Here is a 12,471-nt window from a genome sequence, read left to right on the forward strand (position 1 = left end):
TGTGATCTCTGCTGGGGGTGGAGAGGGGTATGATTTCTGCTGGGGGTAGAGAGGGGTATGATCTCTGCTGGGGGTGGAGGGGTATGATCTCTGCTGGGGTGGAGAGGGGTATGATCTCTGCTGGGGTGGAGAGGGGTATGAGCTCTGCTGGGGTGGAGAGGGGTATGATCTCTGCTGGGGGTGGGAGGGGTATGATCGCTGCTTGGGTGGAGAGGGGTATGATCGCTGCTGGGGTGGAGAGGGGTATGATCTCTGCTGGGGGTGGAGGGGGATATGATCTCTGCTGGGGGTGGGAGGGGTGTGAGCTCTGCTGGGGTGGAGAGGGGTATGATCTCTGCTGGGGGTGGGAGGGGTATGATCGCTGCTTGGGTGGAGAGGGGTATGATCTCTGCTGGGGTGGAGAGGGGTATGAGCTCTGCTGGGGTGGAGAGGGGTATGATCTCTGCTGGGGGTGGGAGGGGTATGATCGCTGCTTGGGTGGAGAGGGGTATGATCTCTGCTGGAGTGGAGAGGGGTATGATCTCTGCTGGGGTCTGTTCTCTGCTGGGGTGGAGAGGGGTATGATCTCTGCTGGGGTGGAGAGGGGTATGATCTCTGCTGGAGTGGAGAGGGGTATGATCCCTGCTGGGGTGGAGAGGGGTATGATCTCTGCTGGGGTGGAGAGGGGTGTGATCTCTGCTGGGGGTGGAGAGGGGTATGATCTCTGCTGGGGGTGGGGAGGGGTATGATCTCTGCTGGGGGTGGGGAGGGGTATGATCTCTGCTGGGGGTGGAGAGGGGTATGATCTCTGCTGGGGTGGAGAGGGGTATGATCTCTGCTGGGGGTGGAGAGGGGTATGATCTCTGCTGGGGTTGGAGAGGGGTATGATCTCTGCTGGGGGTGGAGAGGGGTATGATCTCTGCTGGGGTGGAGAGGGGTATGATCTCTGCTGGGGGTGGAGAGGGGTATGATCTCTGCTGGGGGTGGAGAGGGGTATGCTCTCTGCTTGGGTGGAGAGGGGTATGATCTCTGCTGGGGGTGGAGAGGGGTATGATCTCTGCTGGAGTGGAGAGGGGTATGATCTCTGCTGAGGGTGGGAGGGGTATGATCTCTGCTGGGGGTGGAGAGGGGTATGATCTCTGCTGGGGGTGGAGAGGGGTATGATCTCTGCTGGGGCGAAGAGGGGTATGATCTCTGCTGGGGGTGGAGAGGGTATGATCTCTGCTGGGGTGGAGAGGGGTATGATCTCTGCTGAGGGTGAGAGGGGTATGATCTCTGCTGGGGGTGGAGAGGGGTATTATCTCTGCTGGGGTGGAGAGGGGTATGATCTCTGCTGGGGTGGAGAGGGGTATGATCTCTGCTGGGGTGGAGAGGGTATGATCTCTGCTGGGGGTGGAGAGGGGTATGATCTCTGCTGGGGGTGGAGAGGGGTGTGATCCCTGCTGGGGTGGAGAGGGGTATGATCTCTGCTGGGGTGGAGAGGGGTATGATCCCTGCTGGGGGTGGGGAGGGGTATGATCTCTGCTGGGGGTGGAGAGGGGTATGATCTCTGCTGGGGCGGAGAGGGGTATGATCTCGGGTGGGAGGGGTATGATCTTTGCTGGGGGTGGAGAGGGGTATGATCTCTGCTGGGGTGGAGAGGGGTATGATCTCTGCTGGGGGTGGAGAGGGGTATGATCTCTGCTGGGGGTGGAGAGGGGTATGATCTCGGGTGGGAGGGGTATGATCTCTGCTGGGGGTGGAGAGGGGTGTGATCCCTGCTGGGGTGGAGAGGGGTATGATCTCTGCTGGGGTGGAGAGGGGTGTGATCTCTGCTGGGGGTGGAGAGGGGTATGATCTCGGGTGGGAGGGGTATGATCTCTGCTGGGGTGGAGAGGGGTATGATCTCTGCTGGGGTGGAGGGGGGTATGATCTCTGCTGGGGTGGAGAGGGGTATGATCTCTGCTGGGGTGGAGAGGGGTATGATCTCTGCTGGGGTGGAGAGGGGTATGATCTCTGCTGGGGTGGAGAGGGGTATGATCTCTGCTGGGGTGGAGGGGGGTATGATCTCTGCTGGGGTGGAGAGGAGTTTGATCTCTGCTGGGGTGGATGGGGTATGATTTCTGCTGGGGTGGAGGGGGGTATGATCTCTGCTGGGGTGGAGAGGGGTATGATCTCTGCTGGGGTGGAGAGGGGTATGATCTCTGCTGGGGTGGAGAGGGGTATGATCTCTGCTGGGGTGGAGGGGGGTATGATCTCTGCTGGGGTGGAGAGGAGTTTGATCTCTGCTGGGGTGGATGGGGTATGATTTCTGCTGGGGGTGGAGAGGGGTATGATCTCTGCTGGGGTGGAGAGGGGTATGATCTCTGCTGGGGTGGAGAGGGGTATGCTCTCTGCTGGGGGTGGAGAGGGTATGATCTCTGCTGGGGTGGAGAGGGGTATGATCTCTGCTGAGGGTGGGAGGGGTATGATCTCTGCTGGGGGTGAAGAGGGGTATGATCTCTGCTGGGGTGGGAGGGTATGTTCTCTGCTTGGGTGGAGAGGGGTATGATCGCTGCTGGGGTGGAGAGGGGTATGCTCTCTGCTGGGGTGGAGAGGGGTATGCTCTCTGCTGGGGTGGAGAGGGGTATGCTCTCTGCTGGGGTGGAGAGGGGTATGATCTCTGCTGGGGTGGAGAGGGGTATGCTCTCTGCTGGGGTGGAGAGGGGTATGCTCTCTGCTGGGGTGGAGAGGGGTATGCTCTCTGCTTGGGTGGAGAGGGTATGCTCTCTGCTGGGGTGGAGAGGGGTATGATCTCTGCTGGGGTGGAGAGGGGTATGCTCTCTGCTGGGGTGGAGAGGGGTATGCTCTCTGCTGGGGTGGAGAGGGGTATGCTCTCTGCTTGGGTGGAGAGGGTATGCTCTCTGCTGGGGTGGAGAGGGGTATGATCTCGGGTGGAGAGGAGTTTGATCTCTGCTGGGGTGGATGGGGTATGATTTCTGCTGGGGTGGAGAGGGGTATGATCTCTGCTGGGGTGGAGAGGGGTATGATCTCTGCTGGGGTGGAGAGGGGTATGATCTCTGCTGGGGTGGAGGGGGGTTTGATCTCTGCTGGGGTGGAGAGGGGTATGATCTCTGCTGGGGGTTGAGAGGGGTATGATCTCTGCTGAGGGTGGGAGGGGTATGATCTCTGCTGGGGTGGAGGGGGGTTTGATCTCTGCTGGGGTGGAGGGGGGTATGATCGCTGCTGGGGGTGGAGAGGGGTATGATCTCTGCTGAGGGTGGGAGGGGTATGATCTCTGCTGGGGTGGAGGGGGGTTTGATCTCTGCTGGGGTGGAGAGGGGTATGATCTCTGCTGGGGGTGGAGAGGGGTATGATCTCTGCTGGGGCGGAGAGGGGTATGATCTCTGCTGGGGGTGGAGAGGGTATGATCTCTGCTGGGGTGGAGAGGGGTATGATCTCTGCTGAGGGTGGGAGGGGTATGATCTCTGCTGGGGGTGGAGAGGGGTATTATCTCTGCTGGGGTGGAGAGGGTATGCTCTCTGCTGGGGTGGAGAGGGGTATGATCTCGGGTGGAGAGGAGTTTGATCTCTGCTGGGGTGGAGGGGGGTTTGATCTCTGCTGGGGTGGAGAGGGGTATGATCTCTGCTGGGGGTGGAGAGGGGTATGATCTCTGCTGAGGGTGGGAGGGGTATGATCTCTGCTGGGGTGGAGGGGGGTTTGATCTCTGCTGGGGTGGAGAGGGGTATGATCGCTGCTGGGGGTGGAGAGGGGTTTGATCTCTGCTGGGGTGGAGAGGGGTATGATCTCTGCTGGGGGTTGAGAGGGGTATGATCTCTGCTGAGGGTGGGAGGGGTATGATCTCTGCTGGGGTGGAGAGGGGTATGAGCTCTGCTGGGGGTGGAGGGGGGTATGATCTCTGCTGGGGGTGGAGGGGGGTATGATCTCTGCTGGGGTGGAGAGGGGTATGATCTCTGCTGGGGTGGAGAGGGGTATGATCTCTGCTGGGGTGGAGGGGGGTTTGATCTCTGCTGGGGTGGAGAGGGGTATGATCTCTGCTGGGGGTTGAGAGGGGTATGATCTCTGCTGAGGGTGGGAGGGGTATGATCTCTGCTGGGGTGGAGGGGGGTTTGATCTCTGCTGGGGTGGAGGGGGGTATGATCGCTGCTGGGGGTGGAGAGGGGTATGATCTCTGCTGAGGGTGGGAGGGGTATGATCTCTGCTGGGGTGGAGGGGGGTTTGATCTCTGCTGGGGTGGAGAGGGGTATGATCTCTGCTGGGGGTGGAGAGGGGTATGATCTCTGCTGGGGCGGAGAGGGGTATGATCTCTGCTGGGGGTGGAGAGGGTATGATCTCTGCTGGGGTGGAGAGGGGTATGATCTCTGCTGAGGGTGGGAGGGGTATGATCTCTGCTGGGGGTGGAGAGGGGTATTATCTCTGCTGGGGTGGAGAGGGTATGCTCTCTGCTGGGGTGGAGAGGGGTATGATCTCGGGTGGAGAGGAGTTTGATCTCTGCTGGGGTGGAGGGGGGTTTGATCTCTGCTGGGGTGGAGAGGGGTATGATCTCTGCTGGGGGTGGAGAGGGGTATGATCTCTGCTGAGGGTGGGAGGGGTATGATCTCTGCTGGGGTGGAGGGGGGTTTGATCTCTGCTGGGGTGGAGAGGGGTATGATCGCTGCTGGGGGTGGAGAGGGGTATGATCTCTGCTGAGGGTGGGAGGGGTATGATCTCTGCTGGGGTGGAGGGGGGTTTGATCTCTGCTGGGGTGGAGAGGGGTATGATCTCTGCTGGGGGTGGAGAGGGGTATGATCTCTGCTGGGGCGGAGAGGGGTATGATCTCTGCTGGGGGTGGAGAGGGTATGATCTCTGCTGGGGTGGAGAGGGGTATGATCTCTGCTTAGGGTGGGAGGGGTATGATCTCTCCTGGGGGTGGAGAGGGGTATTATCTCTGCTGGGGTGGAGAGGGTATGCTCTCTGCTGGGGTGGAGAGGGGTATGATCTCGGGTGGAGAGGAGTTTGATCTCTGCTGGGGTGGAGAGGGGTATGATTTCTGCTGGGGCGGAGAGGGGTATGATCTCTGCTGGGGGTGGAGAGGGTATGATCTCTGCTGAGGGTGGGAGGGGTATGATCTCCGCTGGGGGTGGAGAGGGGTATTATCTCTGCTGGGGTGGAGAGGGTATGCTCTCTGCTGGGGTGGAGAGGGGTATGATCTCGGGTGGAGAGGAGTTTGATCTCTGCTGGGGTGGAGAGGGGTATGATTTCTGCTCTGCTGTCTCTCTGGTTGTCGTACCTCACGTCTCACTCATGACTGACTGTCTCTCGTTACAGTTGCCTACAATGGGGAGCTCTACGTGTTTGGTGGCTACAACGCGCGGCTGAACCGGCACTTCCACGACCTGTGGAAGTTTAGTCCAGGTGAGACATGTCCCGGCGCAGCGCTCTCTGCTGCCGTGAGCTCTGCTGCTTATAAAGATGTCAGTCGCGTCCCAGCGCAGCGCTCTTTGTAGTAGTGTGCTCTGCTGCTTATATAGTAGTCAGTACTTGCATCACTGAAAGCACTCTTTCTTATGTTAATAACAAAGAGGAGCGTAGGTGGTGGGGTGTGTTGGCTCTGTATGTGTCGTGCGGCCGACTGTGTTGCGCTGGTGAAGTTGAAGACTGGTGAATATGGTGCCTGTGACCTGTGTGTGCTGCTGCGACCCATGCGCCATACCGAGTGTGACCGGTGCGCCTTGCCGAGTGTGACCGGTGCGCCTTGCCGAGTGTGACCGGTGCGCCTTGCAGTGTGTGACCGGCGCGGCGTGCCGAGTGTGACCGGCGCGGCGTGCCGAGTGTGACCGGCGCGGCGTGCCGAGTGTGACCGGCGCGGCGTGCCGAGTGTGACCGGCGCGGCGTGCCGAGTGTGACCGGCGCGGCGTGCCGAGTGTGACCGGGGCGGCGTGCCGAGTGTGACCGGGGCGGCGTGCCGAGTGTGACCGGGGCGGCGTGCCGAGTGTGACCGGGGCAGCTTGCCGAGTGTGACCGGGGCAGCTTGCCGAGTGTGACCGGGGCAGCTTGCCGAGTGTGACCGGGGCAGCTTGCCGAGTGTGACCGGGGCAGCTTGCCGAGTGTGACCGGGGCAGCTTGCCGAGTGTGACCGGGGCAGCTTGCCGGCAGCTTGCCGAGTGTGACCGGGGCAGCTTGCCGAGTGTGACCGGGGCAGCTTGCCGAGTGTGACCGGGGCAGCTTGCCGAGTGTGACCTTGGCAGCTTGACGAGTGTGACCTTGGCAGATTGATGAGTGTGACCGGCGCACCAAGCCGGCTGCGACCGGTGCGCACTGCAGACTGCGACCTCTGTGCTTCGCTGTGACTTGTGTGTGCTGCTGGCTGTGACTTGTGTGCGCTGCTGGCTGTGACTTGTGTGCGCTGCTGGCTGTGACTTGTGTGCTTCTGGCTGTGACTTGTGTGCTTCTGGCTGTGACTTGTGTGCTTCTGGCTGTGACTTGTGTGCGCTGCTGGCTGTGACTTGTGTGCGCTGCTGGCTGTGACTTGTGTGCGCTGCTGGCTGTGACTTGTGTGTGCTGCTGGCTGTGACCCGTGTGTGCTGCTGGCTGTGACCCGTGTGTGCTGCTGGCTGTGACCCGTGTGTGCTGCTGGCTGTGACTTGTGTGCGCTGCAGGCTGTGACTTGTGTGCGCTGCTGGCTTTGACTTGTGTGCGCTGCAGGCTGTGACTTGTGTGCGCTGCTGGCTGTGACTTGTGTGCGCTGCTGGCTGTGACTTGTGTGCGCTGCTGGCTGTGACTTGTGTGCGCTGCTGGCTGTGACCCGTGTGTGCTGCTGGCTGTGACTTGTGTGCGCTGCTGGCTGTGACTTGTGTGCGCTGCTGGCTGTGACTTGTGTGTTCTGCTGGCTGTGACTTGTGTGCGCTGCTGGCTGTGACTTGTGTGCGCTGCTGGCTGTGACTTGTGTGCGCTGCTGGCTGTGACTTGTGTGCGCTACTGGCTGTGACTTGTGTGCGCTGCTGGCTGTGACTTGTGTGCGGTGCTGGCTGTGACTTGTGTGCTCTGCTGGCTGTGACTTGTGTGCGGTGCTGGCTGTAACTTGTGTGCGCTGCTGGCTGTGACTTGTGTGCGCTGCTGGCTGTGACTTGTGTGCGCTGCTGGCTGTGACCCGTGTGTGCTGCTGGCTGTGACCCGTGTGCACTGCCGGCTGTGACCTATTTTAAATCACTGCAAATATACACCTATCAGTCGTCCCTATGGCAGGCCTGATCAATCCTGAAGGCAGGGTGCTGGGTTTTATGTGAGAGGGTGCCCCTGCATGAGCAGAGCCAATCAGCAGCCTTCGGAGCCTATTTTCTGGGGTTGTTAGTGATGCAGCCACCTATATATATTTAAGTGCATTAAATGCTAACTTTAAAACGGCTGCCCTGAAACATGTCGTGTTTGGTGTCAAACACCTTGGAATCATACCTCCCCGCCAGTAACTTCTAGACTTATGTGAATCACCAGTACACCCGGTACCAGTTTCTCGACCTGGCATCACAAAATGTATGCTGCCAGCCACAGACACGAGTCTGCTCGAGCTTGGCTCAGCAGCAAGAAGGCAGAGGAAGGCTTGACAATAGGTTTCCTGTCACAGGGAGGTGTGACCACCTCCCAGACAGGCTTTAGTGTATTGGGGCTGGGTGGGTGCACTCCAAGAGTGTTTGAAGTCTGCACTGGGGGCACATTTGGTATCTCTGTGCATAGTCCAGCTCAAACCGGTTGCAGGAGCCTTTTGCTCCTGCTCTGGGGCAAAACTGGACAAAGGACATGGGTGTAACCAACTCCGTGTCCTGACCCTCCCATAGGTGGGTCCCCAGAGTTTGTCCAACCCCTTCCTTGGGTGTAAAGTAGGAACCCTGACAACAGGACTTTGGATTTTACCTGGACTGAACTTTGCAAGCAGAAACCAAGTACTTCCACGATCTACACTTCGCTGGACGACAGAAGAATCTCCCTTGGAGTAAAGGAGTTACTCGCCTGCAGCAGCTCTAACCGGTTTGCATCTCCCGAGCTCCTGAGGACTCCAAAGATTTCTGCAACACAGGAGGTGGGTTCCCGAGCGTCCCTTGGGTTGATCTGACCTCTCAGCAATTCTGAGACCTGTATCCCTCGTGGGGACCGTGCAACCCGAACATCTGTGCACTGTGTACTTTTGATGCAGCATATGCTTTTTGGTGACCCCTAATGCTGTGCTTTGGGCTATGTGTAGTCCTGCCCCATAGCAGTATTTCCACCAAAGATTTCCAGCCTACACGCCCACGAGTTTTCCGTGGGCTGGTATTTCGTGATTCAGCTCGAGGTCCCTTCGCATTGACCTGTGGGTCCCTGTGAAGGTAACTTTGACTTTCCTTGGGCTTGCCTAGTTGCTCCAGACGTCCCTGACTCTCCAGTGCTTTCAGAGTCGCCAGGACCTTGCTGGTCCTCACTGTAACCGGTTTCCTCTGCCCGCGTGGGTTGCCATTGCCAAGACTTGTTGGTGTTGGATCCAAACACTGCCCCCACCCCCCAGTACCCTGACTCCTGCACACTGCTTTTGCAGGCTGAGTGTTTTGGTGCAGAACTAAACAAAGGGTCGACATGGCACACATCCCTGTGTGCCATGCCCACAAACCCACTGCCCTGGCATACCTCAGTCACCTTTCTAGCTGGGTCCTCTATGCCAGTGGTGTGGGCATAGGTGCATGGGCCATTCCTGGGCACTGTAAGTGCAGTGATGCCATTAGGAGTATATGGTGCTGGGAGGTTGTCATTACGAACTCCACAGCACCATAATGGCTTCAGTGAAGACTGAAAAGTTTGGTACCAAACTTCTCAGCACATTAAACCCACACAGATGCCAGTGTGGGATTTAATGCCAAATGCACGACAGAGGGCAACTTAGAGTGGCCCTTGAACCTAACCTACAATCCACGTCTTGTCTAAGGGGCTGCCTAGGCTGCCACACAGCAGACGTGTTGCTGGACCCCTGGGTAGGAGAGCCCCCACTCTCCTGGGCTTGCAACAATGCACATCCTGGGCGAGGTGCTATGTCTCCTCCCTGGGATGGACAGGGGAAGCTCCAAAGGCCTGCAGCCCTTGTGAGCTTCTCCAGACCACTTGCTGTACTCAGCAACTGGCCCCCACTGGTTCTGACCCCCACTCTGGCGGGAAGACTGGCGGGAAACCCTACGAAAAGGGGGTGTGCCAGCCTGTGCCAACTCCACCCCTCAGGTGGGAGAGGTGAGGTGAAGCACAACTCCGGGCTCTGGCCAGCTCGAGGAAGGAGAGCCCTGCCCAATCAGAGATAGGCTCCTGCCCCCTCCCACAGGAGAGGAGGTGTACTCGCCCCAGGACAAGGACCCATTGGTCCCTGCCCTTACCCTACCTGTAACGCCCCTAAATGTAGTATTTAGGGGCACCCTGAACCTTCCTTCCTCAGATCCCGATTTGAAAAACAAGAAAGAAGATCAAGGAGAAGAGGACCCGCCATGCAACTGCTAACAAGAGGACGACACCAACTGACTTAGCCCCAGCTCTACCGGCCTGTTGATCCTTGAACCTGCTCCTTCTAAAACCCAGCGTCTCCTGCGGACAGCAACCTCAAGAACCCAGGAGGACCTGTCTGCCTTGACCCTCTTGGAGACTGGCACTCCTACGAGCAGTGGATCTGCTCCAACAGCAACACCCCTGGTGCCAGCCAGGAACTGCGAATCCAGCCCATTCTCCACCCGCCGAGCCCGGCCTGTGCCCGAGTGAACAAAGACCCTGGGGACGTCCCCCTGCGATTCTGACCTGGAATCCAGTGCCCAAGGACCCTCCTCGATGGCCCAGACAGACTCAGAACCAGGGACCCCTCCAACCGCGACCAGCAGAGGGTAGGATTTCCCGACGTCAAGACACCCCTGCACCCGGCGCCCCCCGGCGCACACTCAACAAATGCTTTACACTGTCCTCTGATACTGCCTTACTGCTCGACCAAGCCACCACTTTAGAGAGTAAGGTTATATCTAAGTTTAGCCTCTGCCAAACCTCTCGGGACACTTGGACTCTATAGACACTGAACCTTACTTTGGTCCAGTATATACAGAGCCACCTCCCCCTGGAGCCCCCTGTGTATTGTGCTATTTACTAACGACGTTCTATTGATTTAATATTGTGTGCTTTGTGCTCTAATCTCATAAAGAGGTTAGTAGGGAGTGTTTAGAAATAAATACATATATTATATATTTATATACACACCTTGTACATGTAAATGTAGGTGTACTTATATAGCGCAACCTGTCACCCAAAGGGCGTCCTGGCACTTGCTTAGGGAACCCGTCCTGGTTTTCCCCTGTGTCGAGCAGGGTATCCACAAGGTGAAAGCCAGGCATCCCGCCGCGAGGGGCCGTTGTGGAGATTAAGCAAGCTATTGCCCAGAGTCGCAGAGCGTGAACCCGTGAGTCGAGAAGGCACCGGAGCGAGAATTATCGAGACCGTGGAATTTTTTAGCCCAAGACCCGCCGAGGCAGGGAATTGAACCCTGGTCCAGGGCCGATCTCAGCTTCCGGGTCTGCCGCCTCTAACCCCTGAGCCACACTTCTCCACTGTGTGGATCTCCTTTCATTTAGTTATTCAAGAGATTATAGACTGTTAAAACAAGCTGATTTTCATTTTTGGAAGACTTAGCCTGAAGGCTGCTCTTATCAGCTACCACTTAGATAGCTTTCATTAAAGGTTGTCTTTAACCTACCATCATAAGGGTCGTTTGGACTGGTGCAAGGTGCCCACTTTAATTAGTGGACAGCATATGCCAGGCCAACTTCTCACAAATTTTGACTGACCTTTTTTTACGAGTTTCTGTTGAAGTTTTTTTAGATCTTTCTACTTGTGTGGCAGGGATGTCCTCTTAGTAAATTGGCTTCAAGCCCGGCGGCCTCGGTCACCGATAGATGCCAGCGACGGACCCGCATCTTGTTTACCTCTGGTGCCTTGAGCGTGACCATGATGCAGAGACCTGCGTTGACTGTTGGACCATGCACTTCAAGGCCTTGAGGGAGCAGTACCCCAAGTTCTTTGCAGTGCGACGCTGCAATGGTCTCGATCCTTGTCGAGAGAATGATCCCGGGATCAGTTGCTGAGCCATCGATCTCCGTTGCAGTTGAAGTTGTCAAGGGTTCCGTGTAAGTCCAACAAGAAGAAAAAGAGTAAGAAGTTGAAAAGGTCTTTTACTTCACCCCGTCCTACGAAGTCATTCGACGAGGGAGCATAGTCTCTAAAGGGCTGGCTCCCCAGTTTGAGCCTGCGCTTGGGCCTGCTCCGCACCTCCCAGAGTTTCCGGGAGCATCCAACTGGAAATTCGATGAGGCTTTGCACCTCATATTTGGCCAGACTGACACCACTGGTGCGCCTTAGGGTCCTGCGAGTTCAGGAGGCCCCCTACTCATACCATGCCAGCGTGTCTGCCCCCAGTACCAGTTGTGCTCCTTGGATCCACAGATGGGTCTGGACTGGCACTTTGCACACTGCCTCGACCTTCCCTGGTGCCGGTCCCTATGTCGACGCTCCGGGCACCAACCCCATTCTCAACCCTGACTTCGACAGAGCCAGAGGGGCATTGCCTGACCCTGATTCCGAGTGTCGACTGGAGCCGTACCCTCCAGACCGGAGCCTGTGTCCTATTCCTATGGATTAGGGAAAGATTGGGAGGGGCCACTGGACCCTGAGGAATACCAATCTCTTGACCTCAACATGGACTGGTGTGAGGAGCTGACGGGTGCCAGTGGACTGGACGCCTCCCCAGATACTGGCATGGTCTCTCCTACTCTGGCTACGAGGGAGGGAGCTTCTTTTGTTGTGGTGAGAAGGGCGACTGAGGTTCTATACCTTAGCCTGCCCTCATTGGCTGTCTAGACTGATGTCTTGACCTAGACAGAGGTGCTTCAGCTGGAAGTGATCCCCTCTGAACCGCTTCTCCCATTTTATGAAGACCTTACCGACGTTCTGCTTGGGAGCTACTCCAAGCCCAGCACTGGCGCTCCTCTGAACAGGACAATTGCTTGCCGCCAGCGACCGCCCTAGGAGACCCTCATTTCCTCACTCAACAGCCTACCCAGAGATCTTGGTAGACCAAGCCTCCACTTCCTGTGTAAATCCTGAGGCATTCCCTAACACCACAACAAATAGAAAATCCAAGAGGCTGGACAACCTAGGCAGGAACATGTTTTTTTGCATTAGCCTGCCACTTCGGTCCGTGAACACGGTCTGCCTGTTGAGGCGTTACTTCCATGCACTGTGAGATTGTTGGCCAGGTTCTGCCGATGGTCACGGAGGAAGCTCGGATCATATTCTCCTGAGCTATGGCAGACGTGAGAGATGCAGCCAAGTTCTCGATCACACGTGGGCTGGACACGACTGTCTCACAAGGCGGTTTCTTTGTAGGTGGATTTAGGGCGCCATGCCTGGCTTTCCAGGGGATGTCCAAGTATCGTTTATGGACATGCCCTTTGATGTCTCCTGTCTCTTCAGACACAAGGCGGACTGAGCCCT

At 57.4% G+C, this 12,471-nt stretch overlaps 1 protein-coding gene across 2 annotated transcripts in view; it reads left to right on the forward strand.

Annotated features, from left to right (window-relative positions):
* Positions 1-12,471, forward strand: part of KLHDC3 (kelch domain containing 3) — a 249,559-nt gene that overhangs the window by 108,470 nt on the left and 128,618 nt on the right. For both annotated transcript variants that reach the window (XM_086925829.1, XM_086925830.1), the window contains exon 7: positions 5,266-5,352. In XM_086925829.1, coding sequence (XP_086781955.1) covers positions 5,266-5,352 — 87 coding nt within the window. The remainder of the gene's footprint in view (positions 1-5,265; positions 5,353-12,471) is intronic.

The sequence above is a fragment of the Lissotriton vulgaris genome, chromosome 6, assembly GCF_964263255.1.
Source record: "Lissotriton vulgaris chromosome 6, aLisVul1.2, whole genome shotgun sequence".
NCBI classification, from domain to species: domain Eukaryota; kingdom Metazoa; phylum Chordata; class Amphibia; order Caudata; family Salamandridae; genus Lissotriton; species Lissotriton vulgaris.